This window comes from Manis javanica, chromosome 13 (genome assembly GCF_040802235.1).
Source record: "Manis javanica isolate MJ-LG chromosome 13, MJ_LKY, whole genome shotgun sequence".
Lineage (NCBI taxonomy): Eukaryota > Metazoa > Chordata > Mammalia > Pholidota > Manidae > Manis > Manis javanica.
This window is the reverse complement of record NC_133168.1, coordinates 99,282,451-99,309,709: the sequence shown is the minus strand read 5'-3', so window position 1 is coordinate 99,309,709 and position 27,259 is coordinate 99,282,451. Positions and strand designations below refer to the sequence as shown.

Here is a 27,259-nt window from a genome sequence, read left to right as displayed (position 1 = left end):
AGCACTACCACTACCAAATGTTGCTCTTTAATTTACTGAGAGATTAAAATATTCCATTGCAGCGATGGATTTCAAGTCAACTGTAATTTTGTTAACCTAAGCACTGTACATTCAGAGTCAATGTTACCATGTTATACAAGTTAAGGTATTTTTCTGAGTGTAAATTCTGTTTTATTGTTACATACTTCAGCATCTGTTAGTAAGCTGATTTATTGTTATAATAAAAGCGGAAATTTTTTTTCAATGCACTTTAACCAAAATCCACCAGGATCACACTGGTGGTCAACATTGGGTGTGTCTCCTAGACCAGTGGAGAGAATTCTAGAACAGTAGGCAGAGCTGACTGGCTCTGGATTGATCAGGGAAGATTCCAGAATCACTTAGTGGGTTTATTATAGTTTGATAATGTCATCTGCTCTAGAGGTGGGCCCTCCTGCCCCACCTGCGTTCCCTCCCAGGTGTGCATTGGTGGGGGCCTGGACATGGCCCTGGTGGAGTCGGCCTGAGGCCCCTTGGTGCACATGGCCTGCCATTGGACAGTGGCACAGGGCCACAGCCCAGGACCAGGTGTGGGGTGGGCAGCCTAAGCATGGTCCCCTCCACACCTGCAGTCTCCTCCAGGGCCCCATCGCTGATGACGAGTATCTGCATGGGGCACTGCAGCATCAGGATTAACACGCAAAGCGTGGTGGCTGTGCCTCACACCCACATCACTGAGCGGCTTTTAGCAAGCTATGCAGGTGGGGGGTGCTCAGAGGGGTTCCCCTGCCAGCCCAGTGCTGCCCCAAACCGCCTACCTCCTCTCCTGCCCCCAGGTCCACAAGACAATGCCGGCCTGCTCGCAGGCCCAGAGCAGCCCATATACCTGGGCCTGGCCGTGCTCCCCACGCCCCTGCCCCTACCGTGCCTGCAACTCCATTTCCAGTGCATCCCTGGCTGGTCAGGCCCCCAAAAGATTCCTGGCCTTAGGTTATTTTCTGAAGGAAACATTAAGGTTATTGAATGGACAGAGTCTCAGAGCAGGGTCTGGGGTTGAGAGAGGAAATGCAGGCCCTGGCTTTTGCCCCTTGTCCTTCCTGGAAGCCACTAGAAGCCGGCGCTGTGAAAATACTCTATTTATTAAAGACCAGAGGAGAGAGACAGGGCTCCCAATTCTCTACGGGACCAAGTCCTAGCTCCAGGGAGGAAAAGGGATGACGGGCCAGCTGGCCACCCACGAGGGGTCACAAGTCAGTGGCCGGGCCCCAGTCGTAGCCATCTTCATCAGAGGACTCCACATCTCGGGCTCCTGTAAACTTTTTCCTCAGAGCTTCCTGCTCATATGTCCTGGGGATCAGAAATAGAGGATGTGGGTGGGGAGGGTGTGAACTTACCTACCTATACTCAAGACTGACTCTGCTAGGGTATGGATAGAGATAAGTAAGTGGGCATTTAGGGGTCAGGCCCTGTGTTGTGTTGTTTTTTTTTTTTTAAACTCCCACACATCCTTCAAAGCCCCAGCTCCAGTGTCCCAACCTTCAGGCCACCTTCCCAGGCCTCCTAGGAAGAAGATTCCTACTTCCTTGGCCCTGATTACACAGGGCTTGGAGGAGCTCTGTCTGGTTTTATCTTGCCCACTAAGCCAAGGGCACCACAAAGGCATAGTTTGGTTTGAGGTCACTTCACTCCCAAAGCCTGAGTCACAGGGAAAGGGATTCACGCGACCTGGAGCGCGGGGGCTCTTACCGCATGCTGTCCTGTTGCCCCCGACCCTGGGGGTGGTGACCATCCACCTTGGGGAGGGAGGAAGGAGGTTAACACTCCCCCCAAAAGTGTGATGTACTGGGATGAAGAACCACACCCACCTGCCTCCCCGCACCCTTGGTCCAGGCAGTGCTGCCCATGGGCTTTCTTTCCCCCACACAAGTCTGCAACTCAGTCTCCGATTGGAACGAGAAAAAAGGCTGAGATCCTCTAGCCCGTCAGCCAAGGGGCAAGCAGGGTTCCTGTCTAAGCTCCCTCAGAGGGGTGTCACTGGGAGTTCATAAATGAGTGCTCAGAATAGTGCCTGCCCATAAGCAGGCTGCTGTGGACAGTTGAGCAGGTCAGGCACTGAACAAATCCAGGGAGCACCATTCAAACCAGGGATGTCACAGATTTGTGCATTTCGACATTTACCTGGAGAGGGTCTGGAAGAAGGGGTGCTTCTTGTTGGATTCACAGAAAGGCACTGGGGAGCTGAGGCAGCCCCAGACAGAGTAAGTGCTAAGTGAATATGTTATTAAAAACCACCCAACTACTATGGGCTGGGACTTCAGCAACCACCCTGTGAGGTCAGGACTGTTGCCATCTGTTCCTGAATCCCAAATAAAGGAACTCCTGCAGGGGTTCAAATGTTTGCTTTAAGTTGTTCAGTGACTCAGGGGTTCACATACCCTAAGTCTGGACCCCAGATACTGATCTGATCAGAGAAGTTCTATTTGCTGTCATCCTGGCAGGAGACGGGTTCCCAGGTATGTCTCTGCCCCAGCCCGAGACCCTCTCCAGGTCACCCTCACGCCCTGCTCACCCGGGCCCCTCGGTGACCCGAGGATTTCCTGTGATGCCACGGACTCTGGGGCTCGTCCGCCAGCACGGGCTCTGAGGACCGGGCCAGGGCTGGCGCTGGGGGCCCCTCGTCCACGTCTGTGTGGGGCCCGCCTTCGCCGTCTGTGTAGCCATCGCCGTCGGTGTAGACGCCGCCCTCGCCGTCTGTCTCGTAGTCGCTGTTGACCCGGCTGTCACAACTCAGATCTGCAGAGCTGTCGGCCAGGCCGTGGTGAGGGAGGTCCAGCGTGTCCTCCGAGGGGCCGTCCACCTGTGGGGTGGGTGTGACTTGGCTGAGCCAATGCCCTGCAGTCCAGGCCCATCCTGATCTCAGAACAAGCCGAGGCCTGGGAAACTGCAACCTCAAACCAGGTTAAGGACCCTTGAGCTTCATCCTCAAGTTGACCCTGACTCTCAAGCCTCAAGTTAAGTCTCCGCCCTGGGTATGAGGATGAGTTCTGACCACTGACGCTTGCTTGACTCAAGGCTGAGCCCCCAACCCCAAAACCTACCCACAGCACCAAGAGAAGACCCCGATGACCAAGGCCCCATCCCATCCCACCCCGTGGACCAGGTCAGGAGTATAACCTCAGGTCACATCTTTCTTGACCTTGACCAAGCCCCTGACCCTTGACCTAGCCCTCACTCCAAACAGCGGCCCCAAACTGTGGCCTGGGTACCTGGTCCTCAGCCGTCCAGATGGGCTGTGTCTGCTGCTCACAGATAACGGCCTTGAGCTCCTGGTACCAGGCGTCACTCATGCCGCACAGGGGGATGCTGGCTGCGGGGAGTGGGTGTCAGCACAGCTGAGAATCGCTGCCTGCCCGGGACCCCCATCCTGCCCTACCTGTGAAGAGGTGGTCGCTGTGCTTCTGCAGCTTCTGGGCTTGGGTGTAGAGGCGGCGAGTGCTACGGCGGGAGGCTGGTGCCAGCCACTGGCGCAGTGCCTTGAGGGCTGTCCGGCTTTCGGGGGCAAAGAAGACCACGATGGGGTAGTACTGCACGTAGTTGAGGCGCTCAATTGCCGAGGGTGTCACGTCCAGGAGTGCATGCTTGTCCTGGGCCAGGCCCGCAGTGGGCACAGTGGGCAGGGAGAGAAGGAGAGAGGCACAGACAGCAGGGAAACACCCGGGGCCAGAGTGTCAGAGACAGGCCAGAAGAATCCGAGAGAGATGGAGATGAAGTCTGTGGTCAGAGTGGACTCCAGCCTCTCCCAGTGTCTTGGGAACCAGAGCCCCAGTGTGAATCTCTCTGCCTGTCCCCAAGGCTTGTTGCTGGGACCCTGGGCGGGCTCTTCCCTCCCAACCCCCCGTGTCACAAAGCCTCCAAGCGGGGCTCTGTGGGAGACTACATTTGAGGAGTCGGGGGTGGGGGACAGGTTGGGTTCTGGGGCCTCGGTTTCCCAATCCATGAGATGAGACGAGACCCACAGCAGGGCCCTGCTTACCTTCTCTGCGATCAGTCGCACAGTGTCCAGTTTGATGATCTTAGAGGGGCTGTCTGCTCTCAGCACGCTATCTGTGGGAAGGGAGAGGTGACCGGCCGCTTCAGGAGGGCGGGCGCTCCCCCCCACCGGCTCCCCCAGTTCATGTCTACCTGCCCCTCTTCTGCTCAAGAGCCCAGCAAGGCTCCCTATCACCCTGAGAGAAATCCCAGCCTCCGAGCTGCTCCCATTGGCTGCACGCCCGGCAGTGCACTCGGTACCCCCTCCTGACCTCACCCCACACATCCTCCCGAGGAGGCAGCTGCTACTCGCCCATCTGACAGATGGGGAAGCTGAGCCTCAGGATCACAGCCAATGAGTGGCACGCTCCGGAGACAGAAGCAGTCTGTGGTCCAGATACTCTGCCAGGCTTGGTCCTACCTCCAGGTCTTTGTCGAGTCTGCGACCCAAAGCAAGCAGCTCTCCCGTCCCCTGTCTGTTCTCCTGGACCTGAGGTGGAGCACTGCCTCTAGGAAGCCCTCCTGGACAGCCTGGTGGCTGATGGAGGAGCCACACACCGTCCTGAGGCCCTAAATGGGAGGCGAGGACGCAACCTCGCCTGTTTTTGTATTGTAAAATGTGTGTCACGTAAAACATAAAATGTGCCTCCATGACCATTTTTAAGTGCACAGCTCAGCTGCAAGTAAGCACACGCACAGCGTGCAGCCAACCCTGCCGTCACCCCCGGGCCCTGCTCGCTTCCCTCTCTCCCCGGCTCACCGCCTCCTGCGGGTCCCCGCTGCCCTCGGAACCAAGCTCAACTCCTCACGGAGCCCCCGGGGTGCTGCACGCTCGCCCTGCTTCCCATCTGTCCTTGCCGCCCTCTTCCCCCTTCCGCCTTTCTATGCCCAGGGCACCCGATTCGTCCCGCTGGGCATGTGCTCACCCTCCGCCTGGAACCTTTCTCTGGCTTCTTCCCAAACTTGAAGGCCCAGCTTAACTGCTGCCGCCTCCAAGAAGCACCTGAGGACGCCCGCAGCCCCATCCCACGCTCCTCCTGCTCTGTTCCCAGCATTCCCAGCGGGCTGGAGCCCAGGGCGTGGCACCCCTTTCCCGGAAAGGGCCGAATAGTAAACGCGTTCGGCCCTGGCCTTCTCTGCCAAGACCCCTTACCTCTGCTGGAGCTGGAGGGCACCCACGGACCCAAACCAGCAGGTGAGGCCCTGGCCCAATAAAACTCTCTTTACAAATGCTGGGGTTGAAATTTCATGTCATTTTCACATGTCACATCATTTTTTTTTTAACTTCTTCTCAATCATGTAAACCATATAAATACCATTCTTAGTTGCTGGGCTGCGTAGGAACACATAGCTGATGGGCCAAGAGCTGCCATTTGCTGACCCCATCCCCTCGCTTAATTGTTTCTAGTTGTTAACTTTTGGTCCCCTCAGGGGACCTCCTCTGTGTTCCCCATCTTGCTGTGGCCGGAGCCCAGTAAACATCTCTTGAACAAATGAAGGAACAGGTGGCACGCTGGCTCAGCTGGCAATGACTGCCTGGCGTTAAGAAGGATTCCGAGGCTCCACCCAGAGTGCCAAGCTTTGATTGGGAATGTCTGGCCCAGGCATTGGAGGAGACGATGGGGGCTCGACTGCCTCATATTTGCCATGGTGGTTCTATACCTCTTTCCCCCAAAACAGCATCATTAGCAGGACCCTTGCCAGCTGCCTCAGTCCCCGGGCCTGGGTCGGGCTTGGGAAATGATTCACCAACAAGGTTGCTATGGGACCTGGCTTCTCACCTGCGATTTCAAACCGGTCAGGCATCTCAGCCATCAACTTCTGCATCGCGATGTCTGCCACGGGTCCCAGGATCACCACGGGGCGCTTGAAGCTGGCTGAGGGGCAGGGAAACAGTAAGAATCAGGATCCCATTTATGGCAAAGGCTGGGGGTAGGATTAAGTATGTGGCCTCTTAAGTGTTTTTTTTTTTTGGATGTTGGAGCAGCAGCTAAGAGCATCTCAGCGCGTCCTTGGCCCAGGGGACGTGCTATTCCCATTGCTGCTGCAGGCTTTACTGAGAGGCCTCAGCACTGGATTTATATCCCACCTCCTGAGGCTGTGGGCAAGGGCCTTAATTTTCTCTGTCCTGGAAACTGGACGAGGCTGTTCCATGCCCCCTGGTGCTCACGGGGGGAAAGGATCTATGACTTATGGGCTGGTTCCATGTGCATGTATTTAGTTTTTTATTTAATTCATTAACTTAAAACTTTTAAATGTTAACATTTTTTAAAAATTAATTTTTAATACATCTAACATGAAACTGACTATTTTAACCTGTGCATTTTATGGTGTACATTTCAGTGGCATTCAGTGTTGTGCAAGCACCACCTCTAGTTCTAGAACATTCCACCACCCCACACGTAAACCCCACCTCCATCAGCAGTCACCCCCACCCCCTCCCCAGCCCATGTTCTGTCTGTGGATTCGCCTGCTGTGGACGTTGTCACAGAAATGGGGTCACACACCAGGGGGCTATGGGTGTCTTGATCTCTGAGCACCATGCACTCACGGTCTGTGCATGTGTAGCACCTGTCAGGGCTTCACCCCTGGGGCTCTGCCCGGGGCCGGGGTACAGGGTGTCCAGCTGAGTGATTCTCCGTGTATGGATGGACACATTTTGTTATCCACTCATGCGCTTTGGGCATCTGAGCTGTTTCTACCTTTGGCTGCTGTGAATCCTGCTGAACACGTGTGTGCAGGTTTTGGTCTGGACGCCTGTTCAGGATGCACGCATTTTCAAGGGGGCCTGTGGCCCTCAAGCTGACCACCCGCAAAAGCAGTGCCCACTAAGTGTGTAAGCCCCCTCAGTGGGCTGTCCAGCAGCCGCCGGCCACGTGTGGCTGCTGTGCACTTGAAACGTGGCTCATCTGAACAGAGATGTGCCCTTGAGTGCAAAACACATGCTGCATTTTGATGACTTCGTTAAAGGAAATATCTCATTAATAACATGGATTAATAACATAAACTAATAGATTATCTGTTGGAATAATATTTTGGATATAACATGTTAAAAAATAAATCATTAAAATTATTTTCAACCATCTCTTTTTCAAGATTGTATGTGTAGCCTGCATATTTCAATTAGGAATAGAAATTCATTTTTAAGGATTGATTTTACACAACAATGGAATGGATAAGCAAACGTGGGCCACCCACACACGGAGCACCCCTTAGCCGTGAAAAGGAGCGGAGCCCTGACACGTCCCTTAACGTGGACGGACCCCGACCACACGGTGCTCAGTGAGACACCAGACACAGGCCACGCGGCGTGTGACTCCATTTCTGTGACACGTCCACAACAGGCAAATCCAGACAGAAATGTCATCTTCCTGTCTCCTTCTATGCCCCAAAATAACTAAAAGTGGGTATTTTTGCTAGAGGAGAGGTATGGACTGTGGCTTCCGGGGGTGAACACTCGCTCCGGATTTCCTGAGGCTCCTGTGTGAGGCTCCCCGGCCACTCTGACCCCGGGCCCCACCTTCTCGCAGCGCCACACGTTCATAGGGCGGGTAGTGACCCTGTCTGGTCAGAGCTGACAGGTCCTCGCGGCTCCGATGGGTGGTCTTCTTGGCTCCCCGACGGAGACCCCGCAGCCGCCAGAACTCGGCCCGAGCGCCAGAGCCCACCGAGGTGCCAGGCCCGGTCCCCAGGACCCTCTGGGCAGCCTCCAGACTGGCCAGCTGCTCTGCCCTGGGGAGAGGACAGGAGACTGGGAGCTGGGGTCAGCAGAGTGACACCTAAAGGTGTCCCAACCTGGTCCCCTCACGTGATAGAGGGACTCACAGAGGGACTAGATCAAGGCCCCTGAGATGGGGGTGCCCCGGGTCCTCACGAGGGTCCCTATGAGGGGGGCACAGATCAGGATCAGAGGGATGGGAAGGCGCAGCCCTGCCGGCAGTGCGGACGGAGGAGGGGGCCCCGAGGTGAGGCCATGGCGCCTCTAGGAGCTGGAAGGGGGGGACACGGTTCTCCCGGGGCCCCCGGAGGGGCCGGCCCTGCCTGCCTGGATTTAGGGGCTCTGAGCCCGGAACGTGGGGTGACACGTGCATGCTGCTGTAGGCCACCAGGTGGTGTCTCGTGGCAGCGGCCCCGCGAGCCCACACAGGCACCAGGCACCGTGGCCGCGCACCTGCCCTGGTTGGGGATGACGCCGCGCTCCAGCTCCCGGCAGTCTCGGCCCATGCGCACCGCCAGCCAGTGGCCCGCGCGAGAGCGGCTCTGCCCGGGGCCGGGGTACAGCGTGTCCAGCACGTGGAAGACGTCCCCGCGGGTGAAGCCCAGGCAGGACGGCGGGCTGGGCTCCAGCTCGAAGTGCGTGCGGACGTAGAAGGAGTCGCAGGCGCGGGCCTGCACCACCTGCCGGAAGACTGCGGGGGGCGCCCGTGAGCCGGCCTCCCTGCGCGCCCCAAGCGCCCGCCCCGGCCGCGCCGCACTCACCGTCCTGCCTCCGCTGCGTCGCCAGCTCCACCTCCGCGCCCGGGGGCAGCCCCAGGAGCACCTGCACTGCCTCCTCCCGGGTCAGGTTCCGCATAGGCGTGTCATTCACCTGCCAGGACAACGGCCCGAGGGTGGGACGCGGCCCCGTAACCGTAACCGAGGACGGGATCCCAGCTCTTCCTCGGGACCAAGCCCACCCGGAAGAGGGTCAGCGGGGACGGGGCGCAAGGAAAACGCTCAAGGGGAACAGGTGGTGGCCCAGTCAGCGACGACAAGGCCCTGACATTAGAATGTTAAATTGTCCGTGGGGCCTTGATGGTGTCAGGGTGGCCCCAGGGAATGACACACAGGATGTACCAGACGTGGGGGGCCCCCTGGTACCCTCTCCCCATCAGGCTGGCCAGCGCCCTGTTCACCTGCAGAATCTCATCTCCCTCCTGGATGCCCTGCCCATCCGCCGGGCTGCCTTCCTGCACCCCCGACACAAAGATGCCCACGTTATTGCCTCCGGCCACCCGCAGCCCGATGGTTGTGCCCTTGATGAAGCGGACCACCCTGGAGTCAGGGCTGTACCTGTCCCGAGAGGTAGAAGGTGGGTCAGGCCGGGGTGGGCAGACAGGAGGCTGGGCATTGTTGGGAGAGCCCCTGCCCCCCCACCCTGCTTCCCAGGCAGCCCCTCGCTATGGCCCTGTCCACACACTGGTGCAGAAGGGCAGGGTTAGGGTGCCCAAGGGGGCAGGAGTCTCCTGCTGGGGCGCTTTTCTTTGGGGCACATACCGGTGGTCTTCCATACTCTGACTGCTGGGCACCCTGTAGATGTCATAGGCGCTTTGCCTGGGGGAGTCTGAAAGGGAACAGCCAGTCTCTCCCAGGCACCCCCCTCAGGGCGGATCCAGGTGCCGGACTGTGGCATTAGGGTGTCTGTGCCCCGCGCAGTGCTGTCACCCAGTCCTTGATCTTCCCAGGGAACTGGTCCTGACCTCTCAGGCCCACGCCAATCTCTCCCATATTACCTGGAACCACCTCACTGGCTGGGATCAGAAAAGTCAGAGGAAGGGTGCTCACCTGGTTCCGAGATGGTTCTGGAATCCACTGGGCTCTCCTGCCGAAGCAGGGGGCTCTCCCTGGTGGAGAACACGTTGGGAGTGAGATGGGAGGGAATAGGTGTGATTTTTAGAATTGTAATGTGTACTGTGCCCCCCAACTCTCCCCCGTGGAGCAGGAGTGCATCAGAGCAGCCCATCGAGCGAGCTCCTCGGATGCAGACCTGCCTGTGTGCAAGTGGAAATGCCCAGTACGGTTTTCAAGAGTCCCCAAAACCCCTTGAGAAATGGCACTGGTGTCTACAGTCCGGTCCCGTCCATTCAGCCCACATGATGCCAAGTGCATCATCCCTGTCATTGTAAACACACATTCCAGGCATCCTTGTTCATGACTGTCTAGTGTTCCCAAGCAAGGATATGTTCTGATGATGACTGTAGGGAGGGAGGAAAATCTCACACAGCATTGACTAGGGGCTCAGAACACACACCCCATCTCCTTCTGTCATTGCCATTTAGCACCCCAAGAGCTGGGGCTTTGGGGAGGGGCCCTCCTCTGGCCTCAGGACCGCCCCCCGCCTACCTGGCAGTCCCTGCGTGTCCTCCCCGCACACTGAACCAGGGTCGGTCTGTGTGAACAGAGCCCAGTGGCCTGCAGGTCTGTCGTGTCTGACAGGTGCTGAGGACGCCGGCTTCCGTCCTGGCTGCTCTCACCAATGTGCCCGGCCTCTCTGGCATCACTCCCTCCTGCTTACAAGGGGCTCACCCACCCCCAAATCCTACAGCCCTAGACAACATCTCAGTGGGAACGCCGTGAGGCCGTGAATCAGAACCACCCAGTGAAGCCACCCCGATTCCTGATGCTGAGAAACAGTGCGAGGTAATAACCGCTGGCTGCTGTTTCAAGGTGCTGGGTCCCGCGGCAATCTGTTACACAGCCCTTGGCAGCAGAAGCGGCTGCCACCTCTCAGGGGCAGAAGGCCTAAGTGGGCTGCCTGTTACCTAATCCTCAAGTGTTGAGCACTTACGTGTTTTAGGCATTGAATTGTGTTCCCTCAAAATTTCTACACTGAAGTCCTCAACTCCCCCCACCGTGTATCTCAGAATGTGACAGTGTTTAGAAATAGTTTGTCACGGACGTAGTCAGTTAGTAAAGAGGTCATCCTGCAGAAAGATGGGCCCCTAATCCAACAGTACTGCTGTCCTTCAAAAATAGGAAAATGTGGACAGAGACAGACATGCAGAGGAAAGACAGCATTCAGGAGGAGGTGGCTGGTCCATGCAGGCTCCTGGAAGCGAGGGCAGAGGCGTGGAGCAGACTGTCCCCTGGCGCCCTCAGAGGGGGCGTGGCTCTGCTAACACCCTGATTTGGGACCTCTGACCTCCAGGACTGGGAGAGAAATTTTGTTTTAAGCTACCCAGTGTGTGGCACTTTGTTACGGTAGCCACAGGACACTCGTGCAAGGGACTGTCAGTTATTCTCGTGTATAGGCATCAGTGTAATGAACAAGCATCTTCCAATCCTGCACACATTTGGGGCTATTTTGCCCCCAAGAGAAAAACCCCAAAAGGGGCCTTACTGGGCCAACGGACTAATGCATATGGAAGTCGGCCAGGACGATGTGTTGTAAAGTTCAATTCCCTCCGCTTTAAGGTGATGCACATCAGGTTCTCCCAGGACTAAGAAGCCAGAGCCACAACCTGGGGGTTGGGAGACCTGGGTGTGGACAGGGGAGGCTTCTTCCCAGCAGGCCACGTGGACTGCACCCTCAAGGTTATCCCGCATCAGAAAAGGTATGCCCATGTTCCCTTCCTGCTCGAGCACTCTGGAACGATGGGGGTACGTACACGGGGGAGTCGGCCCGGCTGGTACTGGAGCTCGGCCGCCTGTGCTGGGGTGGTGGTGGGATGTGGGATGGTGGCGCTTGAGACAGTTCCGAAACGAGGTCTGAGATGTCTGTGGGGAGAGGGCGTCCCAGCAGCCACAGTCATGCCTTCCAGACTGGACTCAAATCACAGGGGCCTAAGGCCAGCATCAGGCCGGGAACCTCCACCCCAACTTGCTGTGTGACCTGGTGCAGGTTTCTATCCCTCTCTGAGTCTCTCACAGCCAGGTTATGAATATATAATACAATATAATATATATAAAGCCGGCTCCTGCTTGGCTCTCTATTCAAGCCCCAGGGCCTGCCTCCCGGCCCCTCACCATCCAGGAGGGAGCTGTCACTGTCACTGACGGCTGGCGGGATGTTCACCAGGAACCGCCCTTGGTCCCTAAGCACCAGCAGGGTCAGCTTCCCTTCCGACTTCTCGATCAGGCGCCGTGTGTCACTCAGCGACAGATTCTCGCTGGACACCCCATTGATCTAAAATGGACCAGGAAGGAAAAGAGGAAGTAGGTTAATGAGAGAGGAGACTAGAAACAGACAACTCCTCAGGGTCCCTGGAAACAGATTTTCAGGACAGGAGTCTGAAGATAAACCTGCTCTTCAAGCAGAGCCACTCCCCTGAGCCCGGGTCTTGACCATTAGCAACAACCACATAGGGCAGGTCTGGGAACTGGTGTTGTAACCAGCTGATTCATCACGCGACTCTGAGGACACTAGAAACAGCCCAGAGGGGGACCTAGAAATGGACATCTGGCAGTGGATCAGCAGCAGATGGGAAGAGGGGAGTCCTGCAGAGTCCTCACCAACCTCTGGGAGAAGGCAACAATGCAGAGGGCAGATGGCTCGGGGCCAGCTCTGCCGACTCGGTCACACTGCTGCCCCCCGGGCCTCGGTCTCCCTGCCCCCCCCAAGGGGAGGCCTGGACTCACCTGGAGGACCAGGTCGCCTTCCTGCAGTCCCCGGGTGCGGGCAGCCAGGCCCGACTCCGTGATGTGCTTGATGAAGATCTGACTGCCAAGTTTGACTCCAAACTCTGGGGAGGAGGGAAACTGAGGCAGGGCCTGGGAACAGGATCACCAGCTCACCTCGGAGCTCAGCCTCTGGGCCACAACCCCACGGGGAGTCAGGCCAGCTCCCTCCATGTTACACTAGGGCTGTCCCGACACGAGCAGCCGATGTGATGACTCTGAGGTCATGGCAGGGAGGTCAGCATAGGGCCCGAGAGCCCAGACCCTCTCCCGGCCCCCTGACGACATCACCTCGGGGATCTTGAGGTCACACCACCCAATACCTAGTCACATCACAATTAGAGTTTTGGGGATGCGACTCATCATTAAAATGACAATGTGGGGGCAGGTGGCCCTGTGCAATTTGTCACATGGTGACCAGAAGTCTGAGGTCACGGCACTAAGAACAGAGGTGGGTCAGAGGTCATGTCCATGCTGTTGAAGTCATGAAGGTGACCATAATGCATGACGTCCTACTGATGTCACGGTGTGAATTTCTTGGGGCCGCTATGACCAGCTGCCACAAACAGAGCGGCCTTAAAACATACACTGATGCTCTCACGGTTCCGAGGTCAGGAGTCTGTCTCAGGCCTCACAGGGCTCAATCCCGGCGGGCAGGGCCGGCTCCTCCGGGGGCCCCAGGACAAGTGTGTCCCCCTCTTCCAGCTTCTAGAGGCACCGCGGCCTCAGCTGGGGGCCCCTCCTCCATCTGCACGGCCGGCAGGGCCGCGCCTTCCCGTCTTTCTGACCCTGACCTCCTGCCCCCCTCATAGGGACCCTCGTGAGGACCCTGGGCCCCGGGACCCCCGGCCACCCCCACCTCATCTCAGGGGCCTTGACTACCCCCTTCTGCAGAGTCCCTCTGCCACGTGAGGGGACCCGTCCTCAGGTCCCGGACCAGGATGTGGACGTCCCTAGGGGCCATAATGCTGCTGACCGCACATCACGCAGGACTGGATGTCCGGGACGCCTGGCTGCTCACCGTCGCTCTCCCGCCTCTGCACCAGCACCGACTTCACTGGCCTCATGTGCACGTCCTGCCGAGGCAGCCGCTTAAAGCCGGACACCAGGGCCAGCCCTTGGGCCTCGGAGCCGCTGCCCGGGCTCCTGCGCCCGTGGCTGCTGGCCCGGCTCCGGTGGCCAGCTCTCGGCCGGCGGGAGCGCTCATCGCAGGAGTGGCCAGAGCCACTGGACGTGTCACCTTCGTAGCCCTGGCCGTGGTTGGCCTCGTCCAGCCTCCGCGGCCCGTCCTCCCCATCGCGGTCCTGGTGTCTCGGGCCAGGGGAGCTGGCCTTGGTGGCAGGCAGCTGGATTTTTCGGGGACGCTTGACCGTCTGTCGAGGGAGGCAGAGTAGGGGCTGGCTCAAGGCCATGCTCCACCCACTGGGCAGCCCTGGGGGACCCTGGCTCCTCTCTGGGCTTCCACATGAAAGCTGTGAGGTGGGGACAGGATCCCCCTTGCTTGCCGAAGCATACACTTAGGGCGCCTGTGGGCAGCGGGACCGGGTGGGGCCCAGCGAGGGCGGGGTCCCCCCACCAGGCCCCCACTCACGACGTTGGCCAGCTTGGTGCAGGTCTTGAGTATCTGAATGGCAAAGGAGGAGCTGACGTTCTCCATGGAGACCCCGTTCACCATGACGAGGTGGTCCCCCAACCTGGGGGAGCAGGCCGGGTCTCGGGGAAGCGTCCTCCCAAGGGCCCCCTTCTCCCCGGGCCTTCCCGAGCACCTGCCTTCGGGGCAGGCACCCCCGGGTCTGCAAGGCCTGGCTCTCATTCTCTGGTGTCCCCAGGGTCACTAAGACATTTATCTTCCTGGGCCTCAGTCTCCTCATGTGTAAAATGGGGCCGATCACAGAACCATGACAATAATGAAATGTGATTGCAGGACGAAACCTGTGATTTCAACTGGCATCTCCAAATCCCTCACATTTTTCTTGCAGACCCCTTTTCCTGCTTTTCTCCCCTTCTCTCCCTGTTTCATATACTCTCTCTCTCTCTGAAGCGGGTCCTTGATTCTGGGCTGAGCCGTATCACCTGTCAGTCATTCAGGTCCCAGAACCATTTTCCCGGCATAACTCCCAGTACCCTCCTGTCTCCAAGCTCAGAACACCACGTCTCCTTCCCACTGGCCAGAAAGTTTTCCAGGACTTTTCATTCCAGGAGTGCCCTGGGGCCCCGTGGCAGCGGGACCAGGTGGGGCCGGAGAACCACAGGGCAGGGCCAGGAGATGCCTCAGGGAGCGTGAGGGCTGCATGGACGACTCCATCTGGCTGCCAGCTCCAAGCCCTGTGTTGGCAGAGCTGGAAGGCACCAGGCACTCTCCAGCCTCCTAGCTTTGGCCCACACAGGTCTCTCCCTGACGTGCCCTCCCCCTGCCAAACCGGGCTGTCCTGATACTCACTGTAGCCTGCCCTCAGCTGGCCCTCCGGGCACCACATCGGACACAACCACGGCGCCACTGGGCCGGTCTCGGCCACCAGAGATTGCAATGCCAAAGCCCCGGCGGGGGTCCTAAGCAGGGATGAGAAACGACGTGGGCTTTGGCATCCCACTGGGTTGAAGGTTCTCCCCTCCTGTTGGGCGGGATGGGGCCAAGCCACTGATCTTGCCGGCACACATGCCACGGAGAGAGGGGGAGTCTTCACCTTACAGAGTGTGGCTGTGTGCTGTTCCCAGATGGTCAGCTCCTCCATGTCCAACACCTGGTGGGAGGGGACAGGGAAGGTGAGTGTGTGGCCACAGTGGGTCCATGGGAGCATTTAGGGTCCCCAGCCTTGGGTGGGAAACCTGACTCCGACACCCGTGCTTGGAGGCTGTAGGCAAGTTGCAACCTTTCTTGAGACCCCCCATTTTTTCATCTGCAAAATGGATTTAAGTCAGTGGTTCTCAACTAGGGGTAGCTCGCCAGGACATACATTCAGCAGTGGGTGGGGACATCTGTGGTCATCATGACTGGGGGGTCCTCCTGGCATCGAGTGGGTGGGGACCAGGGAAGCTGCTCAGCCCCCCCCTCCAGTGCCCAATAAGGCCCCCAATAGAGAATGGCCCAGCCCCGAATACTGATAGTGCCAAAAGCCATGGTTAGGTTGAGCAAATGAGCAGGAGCTGAGAGAACAGGGGAGTTCTTTGTCCCTCGTCCTCTGGGATGGGAGGTCTGGTTCAGTCCCTGGGGGGATCTGGTCAAGCCCGCCAGACAGAGTTCCCTCTGCTCCAGCCACACAGGCCTCCTGGCTGTTCTCCAATACGCCATGCCCAGTCCTGCCCCAGGGCCTTTGCACGGGATGCTCTTCCCACGATGTCATTTAATCCAGCCGTTGAAGGGGCACTCGGCTATCCCGTCACAGAAGAGGAAACTGAGGCCCAGAGAAGGAAGCCACTTGCTGATGGAGGGGATGGCGGGTGAGGACCTGGATTCTGTTACTTCCATGCCCATGGCACAGATAAGAACTAAATGGCCAGGAGACCCTGGGAGAAAGGGGGAGCCCACCCCCACCCATCCCTGAACTTCAGCCTGGACTGCTCTGCTCCCTGGGGGAGCCCTGCAGACATGACTCCCCTCCTGGCCCATCTTCCCCAGCTGGGCTCAGCAGAGTGGGTGACTACCCCCATCCAGGAACCTCCACTGGCGTCCTCCCCTGCCTCTGCTTCCAGGCTCCGGGAGAGCCGCATTCCTGGCCCCCAGGGAGTGGGGAGGGGGCTGAGGACAGAGGAACAAAGCCCACCCAAGGCTCAGACCCTCTTGCTGGCTGAGCTCCTGCCTCTCCGGCTCAGCTTCGCCTGCACAATGGGCGCCCCCTCCCCGCCCCGCTGTCCTGTTGTCTTTCGGGACCGAGGTGCAGGGGGCGGGCAGGGAGTCCATGCATGCAAATCGGAACAGGGTCCGGAGCCCTGGCAGCTGCGGTGAGGGGTCGTAAGGACTGGTCCCCTTCGCATAATAGGAATCTGCAACACGACCCAGACACGCTTCACACAGTCCCATTCATTTCATCCCGAGCGACCTGAAAAGTAGCACCAGGGGAGGAAGGAGGCCAGAGAGGGTCGGTAACTCACCCAGGGTTGCACAGCTGCAGGGGGGCCTGGCGCACACCTTTGCTCTCAGCCACCAGGCCCCAGCATCTTTCTGCTTATTTTTTTCTTCTGAACTTATGTTTCAAAACAAAATTTATCTACTTGCTTTGACTTTATACTGTGGGTCATCAAATGGCCTCCTGAAAATTTTATTTCTTCGCTTTATTTTAAGAAATTGCCCTCAGGGAATCAAGGGGCCTCGGGGGAGGGGTGGGGGAGCAGAGGCAGGTGGCCTGAGCAAGCCCCGACTTGTGTGGGTTCGCCTCCATGGACCCTGGAGGCCTTGTGTTAAACCCACCGGCTCCCCGGCAGCAGAGGTCAAGCCTAACCCCACGGCCCACCTCCAAACCGTTGCTGTCCCCTGTGCCTGGGACACCTCCCAGGATTTACAAGCAGCTGCCCCTGCCTCTCAGGTGCGCTCAGGGAACCCAGTTGTCTAGCCAATCTTCCCTGGTGCCCAGCACTCCATTTTGTTTACAGCATCCAAAACCATCTTAAAGGATCCTGTTTAATCAGTTTGCACCTCTCTGATCTTTCCTCTTGGACTGTGAAGGCTGGGTGGGTGGGTGGGTCTGCCTGCTTACTCTGGTGATGGCCATCAGCACCTCCTGGGCCCTCCAATATCGGCCCCCTTTCCAGCCTTTGTATGCCTCCAGGCAAACTCCTATTCATCCTTCAGAGCCCTAGTGCCACTGACTCTTCCGCCAGCTCATAGTCCTCAGAGCTTCTCACAGACCCGATTACTGGAACCTGTACTGTCCCAGTCAGCCTCTCTCCCATACACCCCTCCAGTCTGGGGGTTCCTGATGGGCCAAGCAGGGACCCTGGAACCCCAGCGTTGCAGTTTGAGGAATGCGTGGTGGGACAAAAGGCAAATATACACACGGAGGAACTCAACCAGGTGTGTTCAGCACTCCTAGGCCCCTCGGCGCCGCGCGTCAAGGTAAGTTTCGAACCTGGGCCTGGCCCCTGCCCCGCGCCGGACACAAACAGCGAGGACACAAACAGCCGGTCCCCAGGGGACAGGCAGTACCGAGTCACACAGCGCCTGGCGTGGGGCTCCCGGGTTGCGGTCCTCCCCGCCCCGCCCCCACCTCCGGGAACAATGGCGGGGGGGCGGGGAGAGCGGGCAGAGAGGGGGAGGGGGCTTGGGAGCTGTTCCCGATGTCCAGGAACCAGAACTGCCGGCTCCAGAGCCCCGGGCGGTGTGGCCAGGGGCGAGCCACGTACCCCTACGACCTCACTTTACCCTGGGGCCTGATGTAAGACCCAGTATGTTGGGTGTGAGGGTCCAAGCCCTATCCCCGGAGGTGAGGTGCTCCCAGTAAAGGCACAGGGAGTATACAGTAGGCACCCACTAAATGGTGGTCCCCATCCAGTAGCCTCGCCCATTCCCCAAAGCCGCCCCAGTCCACGGGCGAGGCCGATGCCTCCCGACCACATTAGTGGTCAGGCGTCACCCGGACCGGACCCGGGCACCCGCTACGTGCCAGGCGCTGAAGACCCGTCTTCCCCTGGGAACCCTCCCTACTCCCTCCTTTAAAAGGACGATCGCCCCCTTACAGATGAGGTGCGGGGAGGCATTGACTCGCTGGCCCTAATCAGGATTTGAACCCATTCTACCGAGTAACAGAGGCCGACCCCGGGCCAGAGAAGCCCCCGGAAGCAGCTTGCGGAAGCGGCAGGCGCGGGCTACCCGCCGCAAAGCCCTGGGCCTCAGTTTCCCCATCCGGAGCCCTGACGCCAGGCGCCAACTGTGCCTCATCTTCATCCCCTCCCCCTCCCGCCCTCGGCGGGCTACTCGCCTGGAATCTCACCGCCATGGTGCCCCCCGGTGGCTCTCCAGCGCCCCTTCCCCGGCGGGGCCAGGAAACGGTCCGTCGGTCCCCACCCTGGGTGCGGGCACAGGCCGGGGAGGGCTGCGGTGCCGAGGGCACCGCCGGCTCCGCCGCTCGGGGCTGCACCTGCCCCTGCCCCTGCCCCTCCTCCTCCGCGTCCCCTGCGGGCCCCGCCCCGGCCGCGACCCGCCTTCGGGACGCGGGGAGGGCCCTCCGCCCCCGCCCCCCACCGCGGGATCCCGGCCCTGGGGCGGGAATTCCAGGCCGGGCTTCCCACCCGGCTGGGCCCCGAGCCGGCGGCTGCAGGCAGACCCGGCCGCAGGTACGGCCGCTCCCAGGGTTTCCGTCCACGAAGCGGGCCCGCTTTTGGGTGCATTTGGGAGGCCTGTTGGATTTGGGTGCAAGTCGAGGGCCAGAGGCCCCTGGAACACAGGGCCGGTCTTTCTCGGGTCACCCCATCTCCAGTGTACCCCATTTCGCTCAGCGAGGCCCGCCCGCGGCACGCCTTTCTGCAGCCGCACAGCCGCCGCCACTGGGGCCCTGGCCCTAGTCCGGGGCTGCCCCGCCGGGCTCGGTCTTCGCACCCAGCGCTGGGCCAGGCCGAGCTGAGGAGGGCGGGGGCCGGCCCGCGGGACATTCTTGGAGCTCCTGGGAGTAAAGGTCGGGTTTCCTTCCCACCCACCATGAGGGCAACACCGAGGTTTACGCGGACCGGGGCCAGAACCCCTCTACCCGGTGGTTATTAAGGAGGAAGTCACCTGGATGGGCGGAGCTGACAGGGGCCCCACCCACTTAATATTTCCTGCTTTGCAAAGAAATAACACGCAGCGGAGGCCCAGCTTCCCCTGTGCCCCACCTCAGAACAAGGTTGAAGGGGCAAATCTGGGCAAAGATAGCCTTTCCCAGCCTCATCCAATTAAGACTGGGCAGAGGGGAACCCCAGGCTGTGGGAAGGGAAGAGGCAGAGAGGAAACCGGGGGATCAGAACAGGCCTCCTGGAAGAGTGGGCATGGCAGCTAGGGTTTTGAAAGTTGGCCAAGAGTTTGCCAAGTGAACAAGGGAGACAATATAATCAAAATCTTGAAGGTCCCCAAAGCTGACTTCTCACCCCTCACCGCCGCGGTTTTCCCCAAAACACGAATACAAAGACCCCAGTAGCCAGAATCGGCCCCTCGAGGGTCCTCATAGGCCCCCAAGGCAATAAACCTTGGCAGGAGCCCCTTCCAAGGGTCTATGTGAAACCTCAGAGCCGGAGGGAGGCAGCTCAGCCTTTCCCCACATAATGTTTTTTAAATGATTTCAGCTAGAACGAGGCCAAATGTTTTTTTACATAGCTGTGTGTTTGTTTTAATGAGTCATAGGGAAAACATAAAGTTCCCCACCGGCACATGCGTATAGGTGTTTGTAGCTATGATTACTTGGGAATATAACTGATGGGTCTGGTTAAAGCCAGGGGCACGTCCTGATTCCCGCTGGACTCATCAGCATTATCAACAGAATAAATGGGTTGCGTGGTGGTAGTGAGGCGCCCGGCTCATGTTTATTGAGCACTTGTTTCACTCTAGCCACTGTTACACATGACATTCCTGTGCCCATTGCACAGCTGGGAAAACGGAAGCCAGCTGGGTCAAGTGGCCAGCCCGGACAGCAGGAGCTGGACTTGGTTCTGATTGACCCCCTCACCCCCACTCTCCACGGGTGTTTCTTGTTATAGTGATGTGTCCCTGGAGGACACTTGGCAATGTCTGGAAACATTTTTAGTTGTCAAAATGGGGAGGTGCTCCTGACATTGAGGGGCTAGAAACCAGGAACACTGCTCAACACCCCATAGTGCCCAGGGTGGCCCCGCAGAGGATGGTCAGCCCCAAAGGTCCATAGCACTGAGGTGGAGAAAGCCCATTCTCAACCCCGTGAAGGGGGCAGCTGTCCCAGGACACACAGTCTTCCTGCAGCCACACAGCACTGCCCTCACATATTCACGCCCTGCTCAAGAACATTCAGTGGCTCCCCAGTACCCAGGGGACGACTCTGTGCTTAAATGCAGGGCTTCGGAGAAGGGCATGGTCAGGCCTCAGGAGCTGGCCTTGAGCCCACCATTCCTCCTACCCCAGACCTCCAGATCACTTTTAGGAGTTAAAAATCTGTTTTTATTCAATCTGATTCACTTAAGCATTCATTTTTCCATCCACCCCATCATTAACTAAGCAAAAATGCTCTAAGCCCCTACAAGCGGCCAAGTACATTAATGATAGGCACTGGCTCGGCACTGGAAATGGCAGTACCAACTTCAACCAGGAGCGGACAGTGTGGCTCAGCGTGAGGGGGCGAGGGAAGAGAGGTTGCAGGGGAAGGCAGGGCCTGGAGATAACCCTGCTCGGCCCCTTCTGAGTGCCTCCCGGGGCACTGAGGCCTGGGGGGTGGGGGTTGGGGGGAGACGGGGACCTAGGCTGAGGTCCCCCAGAGTCAGGAGGGAGCCAGTGGGGTCCACGCAGGGGGCCAGGGGTCTGCCTGGTGGGGGCTGTTTTGCTGGGCTGCAGGAGGCTGAGGTCATACCTGGTCTAACGTCCGACCGAAGCAGCTCTGCCACGTCAGAGGCGGGGCTGTGCCTCAGTCGTCAGCATTTACAGAGCGCCCACTGTGTACACACAGGACCCATGAGAGGCCCAGTCCTTGCCCTGATGGAAGCCCAGGGTCCTCAGGGGAACCAGACCATAACTGAATCATCACTTAACGTATATAAAAAATGCAACCTAGACTTCTGAGATTGTCTGTACAGAGCGCAACCTGACTGGGGGCTCAAGGAGGGGTTCCCTGTGGAGTGGCCCCAAAGATGAGAACTGAGTTTAGTAGGACTGGCCTAGGTGAGAGAGATCCGGACAGAGGGAACAATTAGATCTGAAGGAGCTGAGGGAGAGGGGAGATCTGGGTGTTCTGGGTGGACTGGCCAGCCGGTGCAAAGGCCCTGGGGCAGCACCAGGCTGGGCCTGTGGGAGGAACAGTGAGAACGTCCCTGTAGTTGGAGCAGAGCAAGTAAGGGGGAGTGGGGGGAGGGAAGGGCAGGGAGGAGACAGGCAGGTCATGCAGGGCCTCAGGGACTGCTGGGAGGACTTGGGCTTTGGCCCCTAGGGAGGTGGGAGCCCTCGAGGGCTGTGGGCAGAGCGGGTAACTGACTCAAGTGCTCGCGCGCCCTCTGGTGGCAGCTGGGGTGGGAGGGCAAACCTCTGCGGGAGAGGAAGGAGCTGGGCCCGGGACTGTCGAACCTTGGGGGCCCTGCAGGTTGTTGCCTTTTTTCTTTTTTTTTTTAAATAAACATCTTATTTCAGAGTCATTTTAAGATGACCGAAAAGCCGAGCTGTAAGTCAGAGTTCCCATGGTGCTTCACACCCGGTTCCTTCCACATTCACATTTCCATGACCACACAAACCAGGAAAGCGCCTACTCATCGCCACTCACTAAACTGCGGACGATTCAGATTTCACTAAGGTCCCTTTCCTGCCCCGGGACCCCACCCAGGTCCCCCACCCGGGTCCCACCGCGCGTTCAGCGCGCATAGCTCTCTCCTGCTTCCCGTGGTCCACCACCTTCATGGGCCGGAGGAGGCGGGTCCGGGATTTTGTGGAATACGCCTCCTTGGAGGTGCTCCTGACGTCTTGGCCAGCACGGGCCTGGGGCTCTGCGTTTGAGGACAGAGGGTACGGTAGCAGCGGCACCAGCACGGGGAGAGGAGGGCGCTGGGGTGGGAGGAAGGGCAGATTCCGGGTGCAGCGGCCGCCAGGGCAAGCGTGTGAGGACAGAGGAATGCCCCAGGATTGGCGACGGCCCAGGATTGGCGACGGGGTCCCTGGGCTGCCCCGGTGAGGGCGCTTTGATGTAGGAGGGCAGGGAAGGTGAGGGGGATGTGCAGACCATAGCTGGAGGGGCTGGTGAGGGTGTTCCCCCCACGCCCCAGGTGGGAGCTTTAGAAGAGCTGGTCCTCGCTACTTCCTGCCTCAGTGTCCTCGTCTGTGTGACGGGGACCTGGTTCTGACGTTGAGGCAGTGCGGTTGGGAAGGTTCAGAAGTTGGGGCGTAGCAGGTGCACAGAAAGGTTTGCTAGGGGGCCCTTTGTCTTTCCACTCTGGGCCAAAGGACGAAGACAAGCCCCCAGTGGAGAAAAAATGAAGAGGAATCGGTGTCCCCAGAGCTGGAGGGGGTGCATCAAGGCTCTGTCGTTGTGTGCAACAGCGGGGGGGTCCGGACCCAGACCCCTGACACCTTTCTTACAGTCCCTGGCCTCGGTCTGTCCTCCACAACTGTATCCCAGGCCAGCTCCCCAAACACCACCCATCAAAGGCCCTGCCAACGGCTCTGTTGCCAATCCTAACCTGCTTCGTGGCTGGGGCCACTGCACCCACAATCTGTCATTCCAGCATAACAGCACTGTTATTTCTACTCTGTTCAGAATCCACGTGCTTCCCATGAGCTATTTATTCATTTATTGAGCGCTTACTGCATACCAGGCACTGTACTAGACACTCAGGATTCCACAGTGATAAGCCTCGCAGCGTGGAGCAGACGTCCAAAAAATACTCCCACCAGTGGCTGTGCAGTTAATAAAGTGTGGCTTTAGCTCAAGAGCATTCAATAGCTCCCTAGCAGATTTATCAGGCACCTGATCAATTCCAGGCTCTGGGGCAATCTCCTAAATTATCAGGGCTTCTTATCCCCTTTTACCATCCTGTAGATTATAGGAACCCGGTGGCGCTGCAACAATTCTTGTCCGTAGAATTTAGAACGAATGAATTTTGTCCTTTGAGACCATCGATTATTGCCCTATGGCTATTGGCCACCTTTGCATCTATTTGTAAATTCATTTCAACATTCCTGATGCCTCTGTATGTGTGCTCGTGTTCTTTAACTTCTCCCTTGAACAGGCTGTGAAATCCTACCGTTCCCCACATTAATTCATGAGTTAAGTACTCATAAAGCACCTGCTTGTGTTATATTAGTGTGAGAATCAAAATTGTACCCTTTTGGGGAAAAGATTATCCTTTAACACCGTAGCACTAGAAGACCTCGCTTGGCAGTCAAGGCTCCCGGGTCAGGAGATTTCCACCTACCTGTCTCTCTCTCACCTATTCTAGTCTTCAAGCCCCAGAACATTCTGATCATGTTTCTTCCTGATCACCCTGGAACCCAGTCTGCCCGTCCTACATCAGCAAATGCTGTTGGTTCTACTGAGATCTTTCCAGAATCGGCCTGCTATCCCTCCTCCTCCGCCCCCACCTGGACCACCGTCCTCACCTGCCTCGACAAGCCCAGTCTCCTCCCTCGGTTCCCCAGTCTGTCCTCCCCTCAGTGGCCACCAGAGGGCGCCAGCGAGCACTTGAGTCAGGTCCCCCTCTGCCCACAGCCCTCCAGGTTCCCACCTCCTTAGGGGTCAAAGCCCAAGTCCTCCCAGCTGCCCACAAGGCCCTGCATGACCTGCCCGGCCCCCTCCCTCCCCTCCCCTTGTCCCTCTCTCCCTGTCACCCACTCTGCTCCAGCCACAAGGGCCTCCTCATTGCTCCTCCTACCGGCCAGGTCCCGTGCTGCCTCAGGGCCTTTGCATGCTCCGTGCCCCTCTGCCTGGAGTACTCACTTCCTTCAAGTCTGCTCAAATGTCACATTCTCAGTAAGCCCTCGCCTTGTCTAAGGTTAAAAAATACCTTCTGTTTTGGTAGCTCTTCCATTTTTTTCTTCCTAAGAGCACACACCCTCTAACCCAGGATACCCTTTTAGGATACAATTTCCTCCCTCACTACGGCTCTTGTGTCTTGTCTGTCTTCCACCGACATACAAGCCCCACAGGAGCAGGGACCTCTGTCTGTTTCGTTGCCTGGTGAGTCCCCAAGGCCTGCAGCAGCGCTGGGAACATAGTAGGCGCTTGATGAATGCAGGCTCACTGCCCGGGCAGCCCTTCCTCCCGTGTCTCTGGCTAACCTCAGCCCATTCCAAAGGCTGTCAGGCCCCACCTGAGCAAACACTGCTCCCCTGGCGCCAGGCCAGGCCCAGGAGGAACAGGAACCCGAACTCCCCGCTGTGGACTTTCCCCAGAACTCAGGGCCACGCGGAAGGGAGGCAGGACTTTTACGAGATGCTGAGCCTGGGGCGTTGGCTGGGGGGTGGGGGCAGTCCCCAGACCCTCCCGCTCTCCTATACGCCTGACAGCCCTGCTTTGCTGTGCATCCCTGGGCAAGTGGCTGCTCCTCTCTGAGCCCGAGTTCAACCTTCATCAGACAGGACGGCAGACGGGACATTGAGAGCGGCCATACATTCTGAGCTCTGGATTTGGGCGGGACAGCTTTCCCAGACCCACTGTGTGCCCGAGAGTCTGTTACCCAGCCTATCCTTTGCTGCTCTCAGCAGCCCTACAACTCAGTGACTCTTACTGTACCCATTTTGCAGAGTGGAAAGCGGAGGTCCAGGTAGGTGAGGTCGCTGGGGGCGGGATGGATTTCACTCTGTGGGTTTTCTTTCCAAACCCCAGGCAGGGTGGGATCTGACAGCTGAGACACATCCCCTTCTTCTAACCCACAGACCCCAGATCTCAAGCCTCTCTGTTCCCCAGGAGGGACCCCAGGTGCCAGGCTGGCTCTGTACCTGAGAGTCAGACGCCCATTTCTCCTTGGCCCCAGGGAGTCCTCTCTGTCCTACACAAAGAGACTTGAGATGCAATTGGACACTTGGCTGCCTGGGAAGCACTCTTTGTCCTGCACTTCTGAGAACAAATGACCCAGAAAAAACTCTTGCCACCCAGCCCCTGTTCTGTGTGGGTTCTGGGCTGCTGGGGCCTGTTGTGACAACCGTCTGTCTACCCTCCACCTTCCTGCATTTCTCCACTGGGGGATTTGGACTAGAGAAGAAATCAAGGTAAGCGGGATAGGCCCACCCCGGACCTGTCACCCACCTCTGCATGCCTGGCAGCAGGGAGAAGGCGGAAGCGGCCTCTGAAAACCTCCAATAAGCTCCCAGAGGCCCAGACACTGACCGGGCGCCAGGCTGCCTCCTGCCTCCTGCCTTCCTGGGCCTCCCCTTTGCAGTTGGGAGGTTCAGAGACCAGTCTGTAACCCTCCAGCCCCCTGGCACCACCTGGGCCAACAGTGACCCTTTTAAGACTCTGGCTCTGGCGTCCTGGGCAGGCTGCCAGAGGCAGTAACTGCCAGCGAGATAATCCCTTAGGAATTATGTCAAATGCCCACACAGGAGCGGCAGTTTCCTGGTTTCCAGGGAGCAGACAGGTGACTGGGGGTCCCAGGACTCTGTGGTGGAGAGCCCAGTCCTGGCACAGCAGGGTGGGGACTTACCTGTTGAGGAGGCTGGGTGGCTTCTGGGCAGGCTGCAGGAGCGGGGGGCCCTGGCGCCTGCCTGGCATGCGGGGCTGGGGAGGGACCTGAGGTTTGAGCTCTGGCCTCCCCACCTGTTTTCCTCCCCTGTGGTGGCGACAGGCTGGCAGGTCCCTGGCCCGGTGGCGCAGCGGACAAACTTGCAGGGCCGAATGGAGAGTGTTGAGAGAGGCCAGGCAGGAGGCTGGTTGGGTGTGTGGCTCTGTCGTAAGGTGTCCTCACGTGGGAGCAGCTGGCCTTAACCCCTGCTCTCCCGGAAGCCAGGGACGCCGTGCGCATAGGACGTTCAAGCAGGTCCTCGGGAGCGTTTGGGGAGTAAATTAAGGACTGAATGGATGGAATGCCTCCTGGCTCCCCCTCCCCATCCACCCCACCGCCTGCCTTGCATCCGGGCTGGCCGAGTTTTTGCGCTTGCTGCGTCTTCCACCAGGCACGCCACCTGCCCGGTAGTTGTGGCAGAGCTGGCTCCTTCCCACCTTCCAGATCTGAGCGCAGATGCGGCCTCCATGCCACTACATGACTGACCAGCCCGAATCCTGTCGACAATCCTCAACCACTGCCCAGTGGGGTGGCTCTGGGGAAGCCACTGGGGAAAACATTGTGTGTGTATTTTTTTTACATTTGAAAATGTGATTACTAGGAAATTTTAAATGACGTTTGGAATTTTAAGTTTTAATTGGCTTGTTTGATAGTTGTATCAGGCCGTGCTGGAGGAGGCACGCAATACATACTGACACATTCTCTGTTGAGCGTCTTTGTGGAGCACCTTCTGTCACGCTGGTCCACATCTGGACTATTTTCCAAGTATTTATTAGCAGCTGGAACTACCTTGGGTCTTTGTGTGTTTGTCCCCTCTAGAATGTCACCTCATTGAGAGTTTTGCTTCGGTCATCCCCGTGTCCCTGTGGCCTGGAATAGTGTCTGGTACACAGTAAATATCTGTGGCCTGAATGAATGGATGGATGGAGGATGCGTTAAGTCCCTCTTACCTGCAGACTACCCAGGGCTGGAGGTAGTAGCCGCTATAGGCACCAGGGGGCGCCAGAAACCAGGCAACCGGACCCAGCCGGGCAGCCTCAGTTTCCCACTCTGCAAACTGGGAACAGACTGGGAGCAGGGATGTAGGAAGAGCGGAACCAGAGGAGCAGAACCACCGCGCCACCAGGCCCCTGGCCCCACCTCTCCTTTCCCCGACTGTCCTCTTCAGCCCCCACCCCTGCAATAACTCGGGGATTTTTTTTTTTTTTTTACGTGCGTGCACTTGAGAAGGAATTCTCATCAGGGTTCGTGAAAACGAGCAGACGCCGTTGCTACCCCACCGTTTCTCCCTTCCGAGAGTCGCCCCCTCTCCCGCTTCTTTGAACTGGTTGTGCAGACATTCACTTCTGCGCCTCTACGTCACGCCTGTTTTGCCACGTTTGATTTTTCCGTTTAGTACTGACTTCCCGCCAGGACAAATTCAGCATCAAGCCAGAAGTCTGTTTTTTTAATTTGCTTCGTTTTCACCATCCGTGTCACGGATCCAATTCCCAGCCCTTCCTGGGTTGTCTGAGCCGGTGGTTTCGAA

The 27,259-nt window shown here is 58.2% G+C and overlaps 1 protein-coding gene across 5 annotated transcripts; it reads right to left on the bottom strand.

Moving 5' to 3' along the window:
* Positions 1 to 1,100: 1,100 nt before the first annotated feature.
* TJP3 (tight junction protein 3) lies at positions 1,101 to 25,900 on the bottom strand. Of its 5 annotated transcripts, none has more exons than XM_073220612.1 (21): positions 25,654 to 25,890; positions 15,069 to 15,125; positions 14,825 to 14,934; positions 13,976 to 14,078; positions 13,406 to 13,757; positions 12,346 to 12,449; positions 11,734 to 11,893; positions 11,376 to 11,484; positions 9,553 to 9,611; positions 9,265 to 9,331; positions 8,904 to 9,060; positions 8,488 to 8,596; positions 8,180 to 8,417; positions 7,529 to 7,740; positions 5,790 to 5,885; positions 4,013 to 4,083; positions 3,413 to 3,623; positions 3,246 to 3,346; positions 2,549 to 2,836; positions 1,726 to 1,772; positions 1,101 to 1,326 (listed from the first exon to the last, which is right to left on the bottom strand). In XM_073220612.1, exons 2-21 carry the CDS (start codon positions 15,114 to 15,116, stop codon positions 1,224 to 1,226), a joined length of 2,745 nt encoding a protein of 914 aa, XP_073076713.1. In that variant the 5' UTR covers positions 15,117 to 15,125; positions 25,654 to 25,890; the 3' UTR covers positions 1,101 to 1,223. The 5 variants fall into 5 exon arrangements, 4 of the variants coding, with proteins under 4 accessions (XP_073076713.1, XP_073076714.1, XP_073076715.1 ...); XM_073220613.1 differs by lacking the exon at positions 25,654 to 25,890 and adding an exon at positions 18,297 to 18,451; XM_073220614.1 differs by lacking the exon at positions 25,654 to 25,890 and adding an exon at positions 18,309 to 18,443.
* Between the last annotated feature and the right edge of the window lie 1,359 nt (positions 25,901 to 27,259).

Coding starts and splice junctions, on each gene's coding strand:
- TJP3 (XM_073220613.1), bottom strand. Junction 8,418..8,487: donor GACGCAGCGGAGGCAGGACG/GTGAGTGCGGCG, acceptor CGCCCCCCGCAG/TCTTCCGGCAGGTGGTGCAG. Junction 3,624..4,012: donor TGCGACTGATCGCAGAGAAG/GTAAGCAGGGCC, acceptor GGCCTGGCCCAG/GACAAGCATGCACTCCTGGA.